Below are 20985 nucleotides of genomic sequence, written 5' to 3' on the forward strand. Positions count from 1 at the left end.
TATTCGATTTCACCGTCTTTTCTTTGATTGGATTACACTATCTAGTTTCATCTAACTGCATCAGTTGACTTTTGTAAATCATGACACTAAAGATTTTGTATACATGTATTATGGCATAAAAATATATGAAAGTACTTCAAAGCAACATGTACTAATACTGTTCCGACCTTTTGTCTACATCAGTTGACTTTTGTAAATCATGACACTAAAGATTTTGTATACATGTATTATGGCATAAAAATATATGAAAGTACTTCAAAGCAACATGTACTAATACTGTTCCGACCTTTTGTCTACATCAGTTGACTTTTGTAAATCATGACACTAAAGATTTTGTATACATGTATTATGGCATAAAAATATATGAAAGTACTTCAAAGCAACATGTACTAATACTGTTTCGACCTTTTGTCTACATAACCAAATTCAGGAGTATGTCGGATGTAGATCCGTAGTCGATTAGCATCTCGATCCATAGTCACCTACCGTCTTTAATTCTTGACATGCTACTACACTTAAAACAGGTTCCAGTGACCATTCTGTTTTTGTAACGTCAAGACTCTAGAAGCTATATCGATGCAGCAAGGTTAAATGACTTCACTCACTCGCGTTAACTTATCGTTATTAAAGTCTCGACCAAGTAGTGACATGAAGTAAGACATCTTTTGTGTGGACATCCTATAGTTTGTTCAGCAGCAAGATAAAACAATCTAAATGAATGATAATTTTTATTTTTTTTAAATGATGCAAAAAAATGCAAAAAAAATTCTAATGAGACAAAGATCCCGAAAGGATAAGTTTTGATTTTTCAAAAGAAAAATCATATGCAACGCATCGTGAGATTAACTCCATAAGGTCCAACGGATCGAACAAATAACAAGGAATCATCACATGATCTTACAACAAGTGTTACGTCAGCGAACGTATCGTGAGATTAAGTGGGGGAACAACCCAAAGTAACATCAAAAGAATACACAGTTATAATCAATGTAGAGATCAAACTCAACGGAGGAATAAAAACTTAAGTAGATCTTGATGAAGTGCCCAAGTCGAATTAAGGAAGTCGACGTAGAAGACGATACATGGAGTGGATGTACGAAACTTCTCTTAGACATAAGTAAAAAACATAAACTCTTGTAAAGATAAGAGTGAGATCATATCGTTCCATGGGTCCCTCGTTATGATGGAGCGAACTCATCTAGCATTACACCAAAATCTCTACGAGCTTCAAGGCACATGTATCTTATTTAAGCGAAGCATTTAATAGAGAGACTATGGCAACTCAACTTATGAAAGTAAAGTTGTAGTCAGAAGACCTTGACATGAGGTAAGATAACACAATGACGGATACTCTTGAAGAGTATGTTACAATGTTTGTCATTCAAGTCACTATGAAGGAAACAATATACTACGAAGATTATGCTAAAGGCAAAGACCCAGGATTCAAACAATAACATACTAATTTCAACAAAATCGATGAACTTTGAAAAATGTTAGGCAATGAATTATCCTATAGTTGTATTTCGTTTGCGTATGACCCAAGAGGAGTGGACAAATGTTGATTAAAAAGAAACGAACATAATAAGAGATAGCGAAGGCCCTACAACATATTTGTAAAGGCTACATATGGAGAGATCATAATTCAAATTCATCCCACAAATATCAAAATGCAATAGAGATATCACCAGAAGGCGACATAGTGCAACGAATAATGATAGAACAGTTCAAGACAATGCAACACACACGAGAGAACTCTCCAAAGAGACTTGATCATATGATGATATGATCGGGAGCTATTGGGAGCTATGTACCACCAAGGAGGAATTTAAGGAATGAATGTTATAATACTATAGAGGCGGATTTTTTTACGCGCATCAAATTTTACATCAAACAAAAGCCTTAGTCATTAACATATAAGTGTTATGTACCACCAAGAAGGAATTCCAAATCAAATTTTACATCAAATAAAAACCTTAGTCATCGACATATAGGGGCTATGTATCACCAAGGAGGAATTTCAAGTACAAGTACTAACGAGTCACATAAGAGAAACTTTATCATATAGATATATGATTTGAGCAACTGGAGAGTTGACAACTCCAAAACTCATATTCACTTGAGAGATCCCAATAAGTTGGATGACAAGGCCAAGTAAAGGATCATTACTACCAAAGGCGCAAAGGAAAACAAAATCGATGCAAGCCCTACAATATGATGATAAATGTTATGCATGAGAGTTATAATTTGTCTTTCTATTAACCGAGAGAAACTGTTCAGGAAACATAGAGGTGTTGAAGCAAATGGTTAAAAGGGCCAAAGAAACAATGATAAGTCTAGAGAGACTTAACTACCCAAAACAAAAAGTTGATTAAAATAAAGTCGAACTTAAAGGAGTGTCATAGTGCCACAGAGACATCTAGAAATCACAAATAAAAGGACACAAACATAAAGTGATAAATAATAAGGCCATAAGCATGACAGTACCATAGAACCATAAAGACCAGACTTCTATAAAGTCATTGATACCTCACTCTCATAGAGGAAGAGTGCGTAACCATGAAAAGAGTCAAGGATATAAATACAACAAAAACAAACTCTAAATACCAAGACAAAATTGAAGGATAAAGGCCAACGAACTTTGTAAGGTTGGTTTGATGAGCTTCTCATCAAAATAGTTGAAAATATAAAATTTCAAGTCGACGCAACATGATAGTACTCGACCAAAGAATAAAATAGGCAATACGTGATATTATACTCTTTATACTCAAATAAATACGCTACAAAAATAATAAAGAGGACAATACAATCTCAAATGCGACTAAAACTATCAAACTTGCTCCAAGTCTGGGCAAAATTTCTCTTATTGAAAATACTTCTTATATTCCAAAAGTTAAATAAAAATAAGAACATGAATCATAATAACTAACTCAACGTAATGAGTACAAACACTACGAGTATTTTGAAAATATAATCAAAGATCCAATGAATACTGATAACCAACTTAATGTATTAAGTACAATCCTCGAGGAGAAAGCAAAATTAAATAACTTATATCTTCTCAACTCTTAAGACAATAAGTAAAATCAAATACCCTAATTCTATTATTTAACCAATAAAGGAGTTTTATAAATATTAAAAGACCCTTTAAAAAACTTAATAAAAGAAAATAATTATCAAATCCTCACCAGTAATAATCAATTCTATTGATAGTAGATTGTGCTAATCTCTTAATTGACAAGAAAAATCTTTTTTTTTCATCTTAGGGATTTATAATAACCAATAAAGATCGATAAAATATCACAAATAAATTTATAAATAAGATATTTGATGTAATGTTTATGTATATCAATATTTTTCGATTTTGTTCATTCTTTGTATAACATGCAAAGAGCTTACAATAAACTTGATGACATCATTTTATTTACTTTTTGTAACCATTTTAATCTTGTGAATACACAATACGTGCATTTATCACATAAAGGTAAAACTATCCAAAAACAAACCATTTAAGCATGTCATTTTAAAAATTTTCTAACTCTATAGAGTTGTATAAAATGTTAATCAACACAACTTGCAACACCTACCAAGATAGCACATGACTAAATGAATCTTTAGGATAGCATCTAAAACTAGTTCACTATCTTGTTTCACAATAATGTCAAGTGGACACTTATAAAGCTTTTAATCATAACAATCATCTTGGACCCTTTATCGTACGGTCATTCAAAATTTATAAAATTTATGTTTATAATTTATATTATCTATTAAGTATTTGTTGAAATGACTATTTATGAAATAAGTTAAACACTTCTTCGAACCTATCTTCTCTTTTATATGTCCTTAAGAGATCATTATATGAAATGACTAACCCTTTTCTTCGAATGAACACATGTCGCAATACAATACATATTAAACTAGTATATACAACTCATGAAATATCATACCAATTTCTATTGGTACTGCTCATATATGGCAATAAGTTGGTACTGCTCGTATAGGGCAATATGTCAGGACACAATGAACCTAAGTTAGAACAGTAAATAATGATTTGACACTTATGACCAGACCAATATTTAAAACCTTACTTCTATTGGACTAAATTAGTATATACATGACAAAAGAGGCAACCATTTATTTACAAGCTAATCATGCAAGGACCTAAAGAAGCAAAATTTTGAAAATATCAAAACCTAAATCACAATACCCGGTGATCAATGAACATAATTAATACAGCATATTATCTAAAGTAACTCACTTTGATCTCTTAGCAACAAAAGGGGGTATAAATTTACATAACAGCATGTAAAAGTGGATGCCAACATGAATACCAACATCATCAAAGAATATGCAAAACTGCAGAACTCAAGTGAAAATGCTAGTTTACCGTTTCCTTCCCATTGCGCTTCTCTTTTCTCCATCGGTCAGCATCCAAACAACGCCCTGAGTACCGGACAAGGCTTCATATCACAGAGAAACGTGCAATGTTATACATATCTTCCAATAGAGCCAGCAGAAACAATTGGAATCGTAATTCAACATGTCTAAGAAAGGCAGGTCACGATATTCTATCTTCTATCATCAAAGACTTATTACATCGGCCGAATAAAAACAGATTCACAAAAAGCATCTTAAAACCCTAACCCTATTTTTTTTTAACGATCCACAAGTCGCAGAGTCTCTAGGAGCTGGTGAATTTGGTGACGGCCTTGGTGCCCTCGGAGACGGCATGCTTGGCAAGTTCGCCAGGGAGGACGAGGCGCACGGAGGTCTGGATCTCGCGGGAGGTGATGGTGGGTTTCTTGTTGTAGCGGGCGAGACGAGAGGCCTCCTGGGCCAGCTTCTCGAAGATGTCGTTGATGAAGGAGTTCATGATGGACATGGCCTTGCTGGAGATCCCGATGTCCGGGTGCACCTGCTTCAGCACCTTGAAGATGTAGATCTTATACGTCTCGCTCCCCTTCTTTGCCTTCTTCTTCTTCTTGTCTGTGCCGCCCGCGCCGACGCCCTCCTTCGACGGCAACCGCTTCCCTGCCTTGGGCTTCTTCTCAGCGGAGACAGGAGACTTCTCAGCACTCTTCTCCTCCTTGTCATCAGACGCCGGGGCCTTCTCTGCGGCGGCAGGCTTCTTCTCCGCGGGCTTCTTCCCGGCCTTGGGCGCCATGAGAGATGAAGAGAATTCCTCGAGGGATTCGATCGTCGAAGGCGAGAAACATCGGTTCGGTTATGCTATTTATGGAGAACGAGGCTAGTTCCGATTGGACGACATTTCGAGTCCACGGATCGATGCGTTGGACGCGTCTCCGCCGTTGCTTACCTTTTCGGTATCGACGTGGCAATCGACGCAAGGTATGCGGCACAAAATACTGTGGTACCAACCGAAGGACACCCACCGCGTACCTGCCTCGTGATCGGAGACGGGTGGGACCAGATGATTTAAGTGACTTCAGACACCGAGATTTAGGTATATAAATTGGAATTAGAAAAACTATATAATATAAGTATAATAAATTAAAGTATATAAATATAATAAATTAGATAAACATCCAATAATTGGTAATGCCCTAAGATCATTTTAAGATAATTGGTAATTCACATGATATCAAAATGATTTTTTTCTCCAAAAATCGTTTAGAGGAGTTGGTTGGTTGGAGCTTCATTATTACCAAATTATCCTTATTGGAGTTTTGATATCTCAAATCTATTCATTTAATCACCTCAATGATAGTTCGAATCTCTTAGTCATCTTTCCTTTTAGTGTAGCTTGATTTGATGATTAAAATTATAGTGAACTTGGTTTGATCTCGTTCTATATATATAATAATTTTTTTCTTTAATTTAAGTTTAGGATTATAATAATATCACAAACTGATGAAAGAGTTAAAAGTATCTTTACAGCATAACGGAGGGGATTCATTATTAATAATCATGCAACCCAAACTCAAATCTGATGAGCCTCTCTCCATGTGGCAGCACATTCGGGTTACAGTGAGCTCAGATTCCGACTCAGACTCACAAGCAAGATAATGACATGACCTCACCGTCTCCATCAAAGCTTCTAATGCCAAAACATGGACATGAACCTAACCTGAGTCTCAAGCAAAGAAGTCGTTGGACACACGTCAATCGTAATAAAGTCTCGATTATGACTCGAACGGTCAATTTTATTATTATTATTATTATTTTATTATTAAAAAAAATAAAATATAAACCGTTATAAATATATCTTTTAAAAAATATATAAAAATAAAATTTATGAAATTAACTATTCAAATCGTAATCGAAGCCGTTGATTTCGAAACCGATGATTCTGATTTTTCAAACTTAGGAATTGAAATTAAATGGTCGATTCAAATTCAGATCGAAGCCAAAGAACTATTAAATCGATTTGATTTTGATTTCAGTACGATATGATTTAGTTAGTATTTTTTGAGAGATTTTTTTTTATTTTTTTTAAAACGTCCCACATTTATTTATTTTTCTTCTATATTTTAAATATTTTAAAAATTAAAAAAATAATATTTTAAATTTTATGAAATATTTTTTCCCATCTTATTATGAAACGGTTAATAAGATAAATCAGTATTTTTTACATTATGTTATAGTATCTTAAAAACATCAAAAAATACTATAAATCTTGTAAGAATATTATATTTATAATATTTTTATACTACATTAGAGTTATGGTGCTTAATAATATAATATTAAAATATTGTATAAAAACTAAAAAAATTATATACATCAGAATTATTCAATATGATCCAAATACTGTGTATAATATTGTGTATTGTCCGGGATGGAAGTTTTTCATGTAGAAGAGAGTTAGATTTAATTATCAAAAATGTAATATATATATATATATATATATATATATATATATATATATATTGTAGTAAAGAAAAGAGAAACGTCAAGTAATTTCTTTTTTGCGTGCCCATAAATCTCGAAGCGATAAATAAGGCATAAAGATAGCCTAAACATAAAGTTCCAAGCAATAAATAAGGTGCGATAGAAGCTCGTCCTAAGAACAGTAAATGAGGTATATGTAACTTCGTAACGCTACCTGTGAGAGAGGAGAGCAGAGACGAAGTCGAAGCAAAGAACAAAAGTACGAGTCGGGTGTCCGCCGAACCAACGCCTCAATCCTCCCTCCGTCAAATTCTTTGTGCGGTGGTCTCCTTTGTCGTGGAGTGATCCAATAACGATAGTTAAGAGAGAGAGAGAGAGGCATAAGGAAGTAGAGGGGGGATGTCGGTGATTCCCCTCCTGCTCCTGGCCGGGGCGGTGACCGCGCTCCACCTCGCCGGGGCCGGAGCGGGTTTCCCGGCGAAGCTGATTCTGGAGAGGGCAGTGCCAGTGAGAGGGGCCCCATTGGAGCATCTCCGAGTCCGTGACGGCGCTCGCCATGGCCGGCTCCTCCTGGGCTCCTCTTCTTTGCCGGCCGCTGGAGTGGTGGATTTCCCCGTTGACGGTTCTGCGAATCCGGCGATCGCCGGGTACCCTTTTTGTATTTCTTCTTTGTTTACGGAGATCGTTATCCATTTCCTTTTTCTTCTGTATCAGACATATCTTCTCCGTCTCGTCTTCTTTAAGGGATCTTTGATTCTTGGGTTTGAAATTGCTTCCAAGCGAATCCACTCGATCGGAACTCGTGTGTTGCGGTTGCTTTAGCATTTATTGGTGTGTGTTTTCTTCCTATTTCTTAGTTTTTCGTTTCTCTTTTCCTCCCTTTCTTTTGACAGGAATTGGTTGTTCCAATGCATATTTATTGTGAGTGTTCTTTTTCTGATATTGTAAATATGCAGAGGAACGATTTTTGTGGCCTAAATAACCAATTGGTGTTTATTCTGTTAACTATGATGTTGAACCGCAGGCTCTACTTTAGTCGAGTTAAATTGGGCAACCCTGCGAAGGAATTCTACGTTCAGATTGACACTGGGAGCGACATCTTATGGGTAACCTGCAGTTCCTGCGCCGGATGCCCAACTTCAAGTGGGCTTAATGTAAGGCCTGCTGTTCCTCAGTCTCCTCAAGATGATATTTTTTTTAGATGATTTTCGACAATTTTGTTGGTTTTATTTGATAATGAACTTAGAAGATTTAAGTTTGATGGTACCATATCATTTCGGAGCTTCACAACGGAAAATTATTGCCGATTTGGTCATTTCCTTCTTTGCAGATCCAACTGGAGTTCTTTGATCCTGATAAGTCATCCACATCTACGACCATAACCTGTTCTGATGATCGGTGCTCCTATGCCCTCCAAAGTGGACAGGCATTATGCTCCAGCTCTGATTTTTCGAGCTCGCTATGTGGTTACTCTTTCCAGTACGGTGATGGGAGCGGCACTTCTGGGTATTATGTATCTGATATGATGCACTTCGACACAGTTTTGGAGAATGAGCAATTTTTAAATTCTTCAGCCACAATTGTTTTTGGGTAAACTGCTTACAGTAATTCCTAGCCGACATATGCTCAAAAAAAAATTTATTGCCTAAAGTCTTAAGTGAGATTTAAAAAATCGTTCGAATTATCACTTGTATGCATTTTTTGGTGCCTCAAATAATCAGTGAAGTACGAAGGAAAAATTAATTTAGCTTTCTTTGTCCAATAAATTTTGAATCAGGAACTAATATGCCAAACAAGAAGATGACATTCAAATGACAAATTCATGGAGTATACATCTTCTTGTTACTTAAGTTTTGATATCATAAACATGTGATTCTAGGAAACCAATATAGTACCAAGCAATGGCAAAACTCACTTCTGGACACTGTAAGCCTTGCTATCTTGCTCATAATGATGCAAAAGATTTCTGTGCATTAAGTTACTTGCCTACTGTAATTTCATTCTAAAAGTTATTTAAGCATCACCCATAGGTAACAAACCAACAAGTGCGTACATCTTTCTTTCTTTATTTTTTCATTTATAATTAATTCAACCCCTAGCTGATATTGTGAAATGTGATTGCCTGAGTTTCTCATAAGTTTGATTACAACAGATGTAGCAACTCGCAGTCTGGAGATTTGACCAAGTCAGATAGGGCAGTTGATGGAATTTTTGGTTTTGGACAGAACGACTTGTCTGTCATTTCGCAGCTCTCCTCTGCTGGGAATTTTCCTAAGGTTTTTTCTCATTGCTTGAAAGGATCAGACAATGGTGGAGGCATATTGGTTCTCGGAGAGATTGTAGAACCGGGTATTGTCTATACCCCACTTGTTCAATCACAGTAAGTGTTCTTCAATAGAACATTTTGGGGATTGCAAAATTCTGCTCATTCATGTGCTAAAATCTAGACTAAGAATTGTAGGATTTCTCATTTTGCTAATGTTAATTGGTTTACATGCATATAGCTATAATTCTTTCATTATATTTGAATTTCTTCTAGATAATATTAGTTTTAATGCTATTTGACTATCGGTCCTTATTTACTTCTCATTATAGTGGCCATAACTTTAATTGTTTTCTTGGAAATTTAATTAAATTTTGGACATTTTATTAAAAGTCTAACATCTGAGTGACATAAGCAACCTGATGCAGGTTCTAGTGTGATAATTCCATTTATGGAATGTTTAATCTGTTGGTTTCTTGGAGTGCATCCAGTTGGGTGATACTTGGTTAACATAAGCCTGCTGCATATATCCATTTCAAATGTCTGGTTTCTTTGACATATGAAATGCACTGTCCCCTGATTTAATTATTGGAAGTCTTAAAGAACTTCGTATCAGTAAATTTCAGCGATTGGGTTGCAATGATGAATATTTATGATGAAGAACTTCACCAAAGATTTGAGACGTGTATATGTTGAAGTTATCATAGTAGTGACCTACTGATGGTCATTTATGTGCAAAGAGCAGTCTGGGCTAGATGCTTAGAGTTTCGTTTGGAGCTGGATTCAAGACTTGACTATCAAATGCACCTTTGTATAGTTTGTGAAACATTTGAAAATAACTGCAATGAGGTTCTTGCTTCAGAATGTAGTAGAACCTTCAGTAGGTCATCTACATGCAAAGAGGTGGATCATGAACCAGATAGCTTAGCTCTTCAAAATCCATTCTGAGCCTGTGTATTTTAATTATCAAAATACACATTTTTGTAGTCTGGTCATCTTCTTAAGGTCAGATTTGGGATTGATTTGTCAATATTGTATTTTTTCGAGACAATTTGTCAATGACAAGTTTAATATGGCAATCATGTTTTCTTTGTTCTTTTCATTTGTGCAACCATTCTTAGAACATATGGACTACAGATGTTAAAGGATAGATATTAAGAATTAGATTCTTACCTTCTTAATTTTTCTAGAAAATTTAAGTTTATCGAGGAGGCACTTTCACTTTGCAGCTAAATCTGCATGAGGAAAATCTGGAATGAGCTTGAAATAAACTTTCAGGGATTTTGCAGAACTCCTGATAGATTTTATGCATTTTTTACGTAGAGAAACACATTAATCTGATCTCAGAATTCACACATTGGTCTATTAATTCTTTAAGTTGGTTGTTTCTTGAATGCTTCCCCCTCTTTTTTCTTTTGCTTTTGGAGACTCTTGTTCTAATTATAAGTTTCTGCAGATTGTAATTGTCTTTCTTTATATTTTAGGCCTCACTACAACTTAAATCTAGAGAGCCTTGCTGTCAATGGGCGGGAACTAGCTATTGACTCCTCACTATTTGCAACATCAAATACACAGGGCACCATTGTTGATTCAGGGACCACACTTGCTTACCTTGCGGAAAAAGCATATATTCCTTTTGTTAATGCAGTATGTTAAATTGTCACTCTTTGAGCTTAAGTATGACTTATTATGAACAATATGTTTTATATACTTTTTTTTATGCCCTTGTAGATACTTGCATCTCTTCCATCTTCGGTACATTCCTTTGCTCTTAGAGACAACGTGTGTTTTGTTACATCTGACAGGTTCTTCCAATTACTATACTATCATTTGAGAATAATTACTTCCTGAAATATGGTACCTTTGAGGTGATCACCATCTAATACATCTCTTATCCTATACAGTGTTGATGAATCATTTCCTTCTGTCACATTGAAGTTTATGGGTGGTGCGTCCATGTTGATAAAGCCTGAGGACTATCTTTTACAGCAGGGGTCTATTGTAAGTTACTCCATGTTGCTAAGTACTTCCATGAGAGCAGCAATAGGCATTTGTACATATGCTGACATACAGTAGCTACCTCATTGATGTATTTGACCATCGTCATAAAAGGCTTGCTGGAATAAGGGCCTAATTACTAGTGGAAAGATTTTGCTATGTACAGTCATGGACCATATTAAAAGTCAACAATAATACTTAAATAACAATTTTAACAGTATGTTATGCCTATTAAAGTTTTTTCTTGTATGTGACGTTATTAAGAAGATATCTTAACTGATGACTTTGAGAAAAGGATGCTAGTTGATTAATGTAATACTATTTTGTTCACATATTATATTGTTATACAATAACAATAACAACAGAAGGAAAAAAAGGCAAGGAGGAGCAGCATATGTCTGTGTAATCAGCCTACCGAGACTACCATGCTGTCCTTTTGTATCCTGTATACAACCATCTGGGCATGGTTGTATGTCACATCTGCAGCCATACCGTACAATGTTATTATTGTATAGGCCTTGCCAAGGAGTAGATGTGGCCCCATTGTATATGGCTACAGATACAACCGCATGAATGGCATTACAGAGCATTCTATCTAAAGGGAACATATTGTTTGACCTCGTGCAGGATAATTCTATCATATGGTGTATTGGCTGGCAAAACAACAAGGGCTCAGGAATAACGATACTAGGGGGTACTTTGACTTCACTTTTTCATCAGATTTTATTTTAGTGGATTATTGGTTTCATGAACTGACATTTTATTCTTTGGACTCCACTATTTAGTTTGACTGTTTCTAGGTAAAGTGATAGGTTATTCCTCGGTCCATTTTTTAACCAATAGTTACTGACTAGTGGCAATATCAAGAATACGTTGCTGACAAAATTGAAAAATTGTAGATGTGTTTTTCGATGCCATTGAAATATTGAAAAACACCTGCTGACAAGATGTTTTTTTTCTGTGTTTTTCTCGGTCCTCAGTCCAATGCAGGTGTTTTTCACTTTTATAACGTAAAATTAGAAATAATGGCACATGATATATCAGTTAAGATCATTTTGGACCAATAGAACAATTACAAACATTAGCATCTCACTCTTTATAGATATGTAAAATTTATAGTTAAGCATCATGTTGCGCATTACAAAAATGACATAGTACCAGCTTCATTGAATTAAGTTGGTGTAGAACTTTGCAGAGTTTATGTGGTTATGAGCAGGCAGGACAGAACAAGGTTGGCTAAAAGGCAAAGATTTTTTGGTTTGAGCACAGAACCATCCACATTTGGTTGATATGCCATGTAGGTAGAGGTTGATCTTGCGGAATGCACTTTGAAACACTGATCAAAGAATCCAGAAAGGTGATGAAAGAAACAATTAAAGCTGAAGCAGTGAAACGACTGAGTTGTTTGCTCTTCACGGGGCTATACAAGTCTCCTTGATCTGGGGATGTCTCTGCTATTAGCAGACCTATGTAAACCTTGGAGAAGTTTCTTTATATCCTCACATAAAAAAATATTTAGTATGAGCTTCTTTAGACCATCAGGCTGTCAATTACTGAAAATATCTTTTATGAATCAATTATTCACCTAATAATTAATGTAAAACAAAACATGGTCAAGGTCCTTCAAATTAGCAAAACAAACCATGATAGTATCAAACTTTGAAAATTGAAAAATCAGATTATCAAAATATTGGCTTAGAGTTTCATACATTTTATGTAGTCTGCTGTGAATCTTTATGGAATGCTATATTTGTGTTGTGTATCTTTTGTTGGTTCACCAGGCTCCCAAGAAATACAAATTTGTGATATTAACTTCCTGATCCATGGCAACGTTTGCTGAAAGTGCCATGAATCCAAGGATAGAAATGATTTACATAATCTTTTAACCTGTTTGCTGAACAATGTCGTTTTTGATAGAAATGATTTCTCATACAAGCTTAAATATGATTCCTACCTTTTTGGACTGCTATAGAGTACACTCACAATTTACAGCTAACAAAAAATATTCTCTCCTTTCCAGACCTTGTTCTCAAGGATAAGATATTTGTTTATGATTTAGCTAATCAACGCATTGGTTGGATGAATTATGACTGTAAGTCTCATCATCAACAATTCCCTGTTTTCTTTTATCTTCATACTCGAAGGAACACTAATGTTGTTTCTATATTGTTTTTCATGCAGGCTCTCAATCTGTCAATGTTAGTACAGCTTCTGGTAAGAACGAATACCTAACCGCGGGGCAGCTGGATGTTAGTGGATCTTCAGACTCTGTATTCTCCAAGCTGCTATCAAGCAACAATTTATTGATCCTAATTTATATCTTTATTATTGCTAGTTTATAGCAAACTGAAGCATACATGTTATGACCATTCTTTATTGTTGTAATCAAGGGTTATAGAGTCACAATCAACATTGATGTTGTTTCTCAGGGCCTTCTTCCTGTAATGTACAGATTTCATTCCTTACTATTTCTTCATCTCCATAACTCATCATTTATTTTTTCACCTTTTCAATGTTATTTGGTGTTCATTGTTACCTATGCATGAACCATCATTACTTGGCTGCTTGGAGGTGGAAACATGTCTATGCCTGTGATGAACTCCCCATCTCCATGTCATTCTCTTATTTTCCATGGATGAAATATTTGGTTGTGTTTGCTACAAATCACCTTCTTTTAGAGAGAAACAATTGCTCCATCATTGCAGATAAAGTTGACCATCTCAGTTGAAGACTTCAAAGAGAAGATGTGTTGATTTTTTTTTTTATGAAATGCTTGAGATTTGTGAAAGACTGGAACAAGAACAGATATGCCAGCTTCAAATTCAAATGCCTTTCTAATTGCAACTTCTTTTTTATTCCAGCCTAGGAGTTAAATGCAAGTTACTGTCTCTCTAAAGGATTATTCCAATATCTAAATATAATATACCAAAACCCAATTTTTTATTTTACTTAAAAAAAATTCATACTAAGGGATCAACACAAAATATCATTCAAAAAATTATTAGTAACTCATTCCAACATTAATTGGCATGTACTTATAAGCTCATTTACCAAACAAAATATACAAACCAAGGGGCCTAAATTTACTAATAAAAATATAAAAATCCTTACCACCCTTTTTTCTTAATATTTAAAATAATTCAAATGAAATTTAATATTTGTGTGTAAATTATATGGAAGGAGGAATCTTTAAATGAACACCGCATGCGACGCACTGTCCGACTTGGTGTTCGTTTGCGGTCGCAAATTCTTACTCCTCTGGCGGCGGCGGGGCAACGGAGAGGGCGAGGGATAAGAGAGAGGCTTACGGCAGCAGCCATGAAGCGAAGGGGGAAGGGCGAGAGGCCCAAATCTGATGCGTTCCCCGCTTCCCTCTCCAAGCGTCTTCGACGGCCGCCTCCGACCGAAGCGGCTGAGGGAGAGCCCGCCGAGGCAACTGCCGCCGCCTCGCCCTCCGTCGTCCTGGTCACCGGCCTCCCCGCTGACTGCACCGTGCTGGAACTGAAGTCCCGCCTGGAGATGTACGGCCCCATCTCCCGCACCCGCATCGACGTCGACGGCCGCGGCTTCGTCACCTTCCGCTCCGACCACGCCGCTGAGGCCGCCATCTCTGCCTCCCTCGACCCGGCCTTCGGTGTCACCGTCCGATCCAAAAAGGTGCTTCCTTTTACTCGTTTTTACTTTCCCCTGCAGAGATTGCTTGTTAAATTTGGTGGCTTTAGCTCTTCCAACTTCCACGGTAACGATGTTGAGGTCTCATTCTCAAGTCAAGGCTGGTGCTCATTTCTGATAGTCCTTCTTCCTTCTAATGGTTGATGCCTTGCAAATTGCTGATACTCTGTTTGTACTATCATATCCTTCAAAGAATTCATTAACGGAAACTTAAGCTTATCGCTGGTTCCCATGGTCAAAGATGAAAAGAATTGTCAGTGCCAAGGGAAGGATAGATCTAATTTTGTGCTGGATGTGGATATCTGGCTAATTGGATATTAGGGTGTGGCTTAGGCGTACAGGTAGATTGCAGACTCTAGGATACAACTAGAGGACATCGTTTAGTAGCTATGATACCAGAGAGATGAAAGGCAGGATTGATCGATCTGCAATGTATGTTTATTGGGCTGCAAAGTGACACCAAGTCTCTTAGCCTAAGTGAGTGCTTTCTGGTTTACTGGCAGAAACAGAGCAGTAGTACTGAAGGGACAATGATCCGGAATTTAATTTCATATTACCAACTGTATTGATGAATATAATATGCAGAAAATTCTTGACCTACAGTGCTGTGATATCCAACAGTAGAAAATGATCAAGCAATTACGGAGAATTCTATTCACAGCCCCTTTATACTATGAAGCATTTTATCCCTTTTTACTATTGACAATCTCTTAAAAAATATATATTATTTTATTATTTACAGTTTCAGTATTACTGATTTTATCTTTTATTTTTTCCTTCATAATCCCTTTTTTCATCCTTGTTGCAAACGCCACTCCCTATTGCCGTCATCGCCAATGCCATTGCTGCGGACATCACTCGCCGCCCCCTTCGACGCCTCTTCGTTTGTTGCCGATGCCATCAACGCCCGCAATGATGACCCCTTGACACTTGCCGCACGTGTAGTTGGAGGGCTGCTGGCGAAAGTGGCAATTGTTGGTGGGCCTAGCTGTTTAGGTGGTCATTGGATCTTGACTCCCTTGACGCCCCCATGACGTTGGAGGCTTCTTTGAAAGAGGCTGTGAAGGAGACGGAGGAGAAGAGCAGGCGGTTGGTGCAATGGAGGTTCGCGGCGTTCACAGAGGAGAAAGTAAAGGAGCTACGGTTGCTGACATTGGAGGGAGTGTCAATAACGTCAATAGTGAGCGGGGAGGCGTCGGGTTGTCGGAGGGGGCAGCGAGTGATATCACCTCTAACTATACCTACGACGAGTGTCGAGGTGGCGTCGATGACATCGACACCGAGCAGAGAGGCGTTAGAGGTGGCGTCAACAGCGAGCGATGTCGGCGGTGACGACATCCGTAACAAGCAGATGAAATAATGGGTTGTGGGGAAGAAAACAAAATAGGATCAGTAATAGTGGGATCGTAAATAGTAAAATAATATTTTATTATTTTTTAAGGGGTTGCCAATAATAAGGGAGTTGTCAATAGTAAGAAGGGGTAGTGAATAGCAAGCTTAAGCAATAAATCCTAACAGCAGATTTTAGTGGCAGCATGCCACTGCCAGTTCATGATATAACCATCTGTTGATATTTGTGATAGAGCAAAGCTTTGTTCTAGAGGATAAAAGAGAGAGCATAGAGGGAAAAGTTGAGAACACAGACAAACAGTGATTAATTAGAGAAAAGAGAAGAATAGGAATAGCAATCTAAATTTCCATTCTTCTAGTCATATTGCCCATTATTTAATCTTTTATGGAGATGACCAAGACATTTTCAAACCTACCTGGACTTCCAGGAAGATTAGAACCCTCTTTCTTTCTTGTCCTCGAAGGAAATGATACCTTGTCTAGTTATTCTAGCAGTGCCACTCGTGCTAAAATGCCATGTAGAGTGCGAGATATATTAACATCCAACTGCTACAAGCTTTACAGAATCTCAAGGTGGTATTGACTTATTACCCTATGCTAAAGCAATCTCTATCGTAAAAAAAAGAGGCTGAAATTGAGGGATTAATTGATGGCACCTAATTAGGATGCTATATAATCTGCAAAAGTTTTGTAGAAAACAAAATCATTTACCGCTTGAGTCTATTTAAACACCATTTATTTGGCGAGCAATTTGATTTCTCTGGTACTCTATGATTAGTTTGCTAAAACCAGATGGATTGTTATGACTCTCATAGCAAGTTAGTAACTGTGATATTTCCTGCATTTTGTTCGATTAAGATGGGTTCATAAATGTTTTTGGTAGCTGAGATATTGGTGGCTGTAATTTCTTTTTGGTCCATTTGAATTATTCTTTTAATTATTATTACATGATAGAACTGGAAGGTTTTCAAGAATATGATAAGTCTCATACCATTTGATATAATAAAGTATTTAGATAGAGAGAGAGAGGGAGCAATGCAGGGTTGTGATGGCAAAGTATATTATTCCTTTTAATTGCTATCTTCAGCATATTTCCTATGTGCTTTTCGTTAGTAGACTGAGTGGGTTCATGTTTAGATGAATCCCTATTCTTCATGCAATGAATTTGTTAGTTCAGGGAGGCATTTCTCCTCATCAAATTGGAGAAATCTTGACTGGATGATCATGTCCTATTGGTAGAAACTGTATGTCTAGGTTAAATGATATGCATTCTAGAGTTGGCCACTTGGCATTTACTTGTTTCTAACTTTTTTGTTAATGCATACGGAGATATAGATCTATCTTTGATATAAAAGAGGGGTAATTACATATTACCCCCGTAGTTACATAGGATTAGCATCCCGATCCTTATACTTTAAAAAGTAGTATTGAGATCTCTACACTTACGAAAGTGAAACATTTAATCTCAATTCTCTTTATGTTATTAATTTCATTATGAATGGAAGGGGTAAAACAGTAATTTCATATAAATTTTTTGGCATTAGCATGCATTTGGATACAAACTCGTACGGTCACCTTTCTTGTGTTTTTTTGGGTTTCTAATCACCGATTAACACTTAGGTGACGCCAATCCACCATATATTTATTTCCACAAAACAAGTCATTGTTAATTTTTATATGATATCATGGATGCTCTTTCTCTTTGTGTCTCTGCTCTTGCCGGCATTATTCTAGTTCTAGCGGATAAAGAACTTCTGGGCGTGGCTAGCGACCTGCATCGATGTTCTTGTCTTCACCACCCATCGTGAGATGTTCCTCTAATCCCTCTTCCCATACTTGGCCTAGGGGACGCCACGCTTCTGCTCCTCTCCCCGACCTCGGGCGGTCGGTTGCTAGCGGTGTCGTGCGTCGCTGTCGGACTCGTCATCACTTCCACTGCCGTCCACCTCGCCCCAGCAGTCTAGCACCTCAATCATCCCCCGCTCGATCATATTGCAATCCTCCACCAGGGCTTGGTAGCGCTCCCATGCCTCGGCGGAACTCCACCCTGCCAGTTGCGTCGCGATGGCGAACCACCGGTCCGAGGTGCCTTACGGGTACACCACTAGGGCTTGCTCGAAGAGCTTGTCCTCCTCCCGCGTCCACGACCTCGGTGCCGCCCCCACGAACTGCTTGGAGAACATGGACATTAGGTCGCCCTCGTCCATCCGTCTTACTCTTCTTTCGCAAGGAACGGGAGGGTTGGTGGCGTGATGTTTTTTACTCGACGCCGTCGTTGGTCTGCCATTTGCAACGCAACCGAAGGCGCGCGAGGGTGGTGTTCCAGAGGAGATCCAGGCGCTAGTCTCGCATGCCACCGACGTCGCCATTGGTCTGTCGTCCACAGCGCAACTGGAGGCTCGTGAGGGTGGCGTTCTAGAAGAGATCCAAGCGTCGGCCTTTCATGCCATCAGCATTGTTGGCCTCGTGCCTCACTGACGTTGCTGCCATCCGCAGAGAGGAAAACAAGAAAGTTTATATGAAATTATTTTTTTACCCCTTCCATTCATGACGAAATTGACGATGTGAGGAGAATTTGGGTTAAATGTTTCACTTTCGTAAGTGTAGGGATTCCAATATTACTTTTTAAAGTATAGGAATCATGATGCTAATCATATGTAACTATAGGGGTAACCTGTAATTACCCCTATAAAAGATGTTACAATTCGTCTAAAGCATTCATGAGACAAAACTAGCAGCATTAACACAATCAACACACTGTTAAATCTTTCTAGTCCTGATTCACCATAATATATTTTCTTTTCCTTTGATTTTTATGCCATGTTCCCTCTCTCATGAAAATGACTTTGCCAAACCCTCAAGTATTTGCTAGCGCCAGAATCTGGAATGGAGTTTAATTTACCTTTGCTGCCTTTATACGTTGGCTGCTTTTGGATTTCTTGCATGTCTCACAGACATTTTGATGCTTCCTCTGTACCTTCTTGTTGGGAAACAATGCAGGTACTGGTAGTTCGGGCGAGTGATCCGATACCAGCAAAGATGGGAGCAGGGATTTCTTCCACCTCGAGGCTTCTTCGTGCAGAAATACCCCTGAGCCGACATGGTCCAAGTAAAGAGAAGCTCGATGCAGGTGCGACTGCAGAGAGGAGCAAAAGCGGACCAGAGGTTTCCCATGATGGTCGGGAAATCATCGCTTACGATGATCTATTTTGACATCCACTTGGATTAACCGTGTGAGGTGCCATCTGAATGTTATGTTGTGATGTATCAAATGACTGGCCGTATGTTTGAGATTATTGGCCTATTTAATTTGGTCATCATCAATATCATCATGACCAGCACTATCACCAACATCACTTGGAACCTATTTTAAATGATCCTTTTGTGTTTGCAGATCATATGGGAATTGAGGTGAGGTTACTGACAAATAATGACAGATCATATCGAATGTCTTTTTTGTTCCACTCTATGAAAGCGTATCTTTTGTTTAATGAGGATGTATTTAGTGCTCAATTGTCATGCATGCCAGGCCTGATAATTCCTATCCATGACCTTGTGGAGATCTACAAATAATGTGTATCATCATAACTTGGACGTGGAACTCCATTTTGTATCATATGCGACCATGGCTGCTGGGAGCTGTAGGCATATTCTCATTTGCTGAATCAGTTGTATGTTGCTCGCCAAGGCTTCCTGATGCTTTCCGTGACTTGGGAGGTATTGCCTTAACACAAGTATACATTCATCAACGAACAAGTTCAATATCCAATGATTTGATACGGGATTAAACAACAAACCAACATCCAGAATTCTAACTTCATAGCATGGGAACTATTGCCCAACACCAGGAAACCCTAAATCCATTGGAGTATAAACAGATTTGCAGTTTATACTGCCTGAACAGAATGCAAGTTTACATCCACCTAATAAGGAATTAACATGAAATGATATGACACAGATATCTAATTCATAACTTGAGTCTAATGCCCAACTGTCAGAATCCCCAAGTCCATTGACAGATAAACTAATGCCACCTTAGAAGAAGTTTATATCCACTAAAGAAGGAAACAATTCAACATCAAATAACTTAGATACAGGATTCCAAATTCATAACATGGGTCTATTGCCCAGCAACTAAAACCCTATCTGGGGATGACAGATTGATCAGGTTTACCGACGCAACTATTCTGTAATTGGATTCGATCAGTTATGATCAGCAAGCAAACACTGGAATTGGGTTTGTGTACTTAAATTGTTGGTCAGGTTTGGATTCGAATTTGGTATCCTGCTTGTTCTCATTTCTAATGCAAGGTAAGATGGTGGCAGATCGAATTAATTTTAGTCCTGATCTATGAGATCCAATTAAACTAGGTTCGGACACCTTTTAATCGGGTTTGAGAGGATTTGGGTAAGAGAACAAGTATCCGATTTTGAGAATTCGTATCGTGGTAAGATTCACAATACCCAACCTGCTATTGTTTCTACCCAAATCAAATCAATTGGAATTCAAACAAACTTGGCTATTTAAACTGCAACCTAAGTCTACATCCATCAGAAAAAGCTTAGTATCCAATAATTTGATTCAGAATTCAATATTCATAAAATGGGTCTACTGCCCAACAACAGAAGCCTCAAGTCTATTATAAATTGAATAAACTCAATTTATAACACCATAGCAAAACATAAATTTACATCCACCAATGAAGAAAACATTTCACGCAAATGATTTCGACCGGTAGAACGATAAACTGGCATTTACTACTACACCATTTTCCACATCTAAACAAAAACCAAGTTCTGCATCCATCTAATCATCAAAGAAATGAAGCCAACTCCTAATGCCACTATGCAAAACA

At 37.5% G+C, this 20985-nt stretch overlaps 3 protein-coding genes across 4 annotated transcripts; 2 read left to right on the top strand and 1 right to left on the bottom strand.

The window, feature by feature from the left end:
- Window positions 1–4464: 4464 nt before the first annotated feature.
- LOC135608294 (histone H2B.3-like) lies at window positions 4465–5199 on the bottom strand. The gene has a single exon (XM_065101008.1). The coding sequence runs from the start codon at window positions 5159–5161 to the stop codon at window positions 4679–4681; it is 483 nt and encodes a 160-aa protein (XP_064957080.1). The 5' UTR covers window positions 5162–5199; the 3' UTR covers window positions 4465–4678.
- A 1838-nt stretch (window positions 5200–7037) lies between these two features.
- On the top strand, window positions 7038–13644 carry LOC135608299 (aspartic proteinase 36-like). Of its 2 annotated transcripts, none has more exons than XM_065101025.1 (10): window positions 7038–7493; window positions 7871–8000; window positions 8177–8352; window positions 8999–9226; window positions 10594–10756; window positions 10841–10914; window positions 11014–11110; window positions 11735–11801; window positions 13128–13199; window positions 13289–13644. In XM_065101025.1, exons 1-10 carry the CDS (start codon window positions 7246–7248, stop codon window positions 13447–13449), a joined length of 1416 nt encoding a protein of 471 aa, XP_064957097.1. In that variant the 5' UTR covers window positions 7038–7245; the 3' UTR covers window positions 13450–13644. The 2 variants fall into 2 exon arrangements, with proteins under 2 accessions (XP_064957097.1, XP_064957087.1); XM_065101015.1 differs by having other exon boundaries at window positions 7039–7493; window positions 8177–8436.
- A 645-nt stretch (window positions 13645–14289) lies between these two features.
- Window positions 14290–19527, top strand: LOC135608309 (uncharacterized protein At1g27050-like). Its single transcript, XM_065101037.1, has 2 exons — window positions 14290–14764; window positions 19130–19527. Exons 1-2 carry the CDS (start codon window positions 14312–14314, stop codon window positions 19340–19342), a joined length of 666 nt encoding a protein of 221 aa, XP_064957109.1. The 5' UTR covers window positions 14290–14311; the 3' UTR covers window positions 19343–19527.
- Window positions 19528–20985: the final 1458 nt, after the last annotated feature.

The sequence above is a fragment of the Musa acuminata genome, chromosome BXJ1-2 (genome assembly GCF_036884655.1).
Source record: "Musa acuminata AAA Group cultivar baxijiao chromosome BXJ1-2, Cavendish_Baxijiao_AAA, whole genome shotgun sequence".
NCBI classification, from domain to species: domain Eukaryota; kingdom Viridiplantae; phylum Streptophyta; class Magnoliopsida; order Zingiberales; family Musaceae; genus Musa; species Musa acuminata.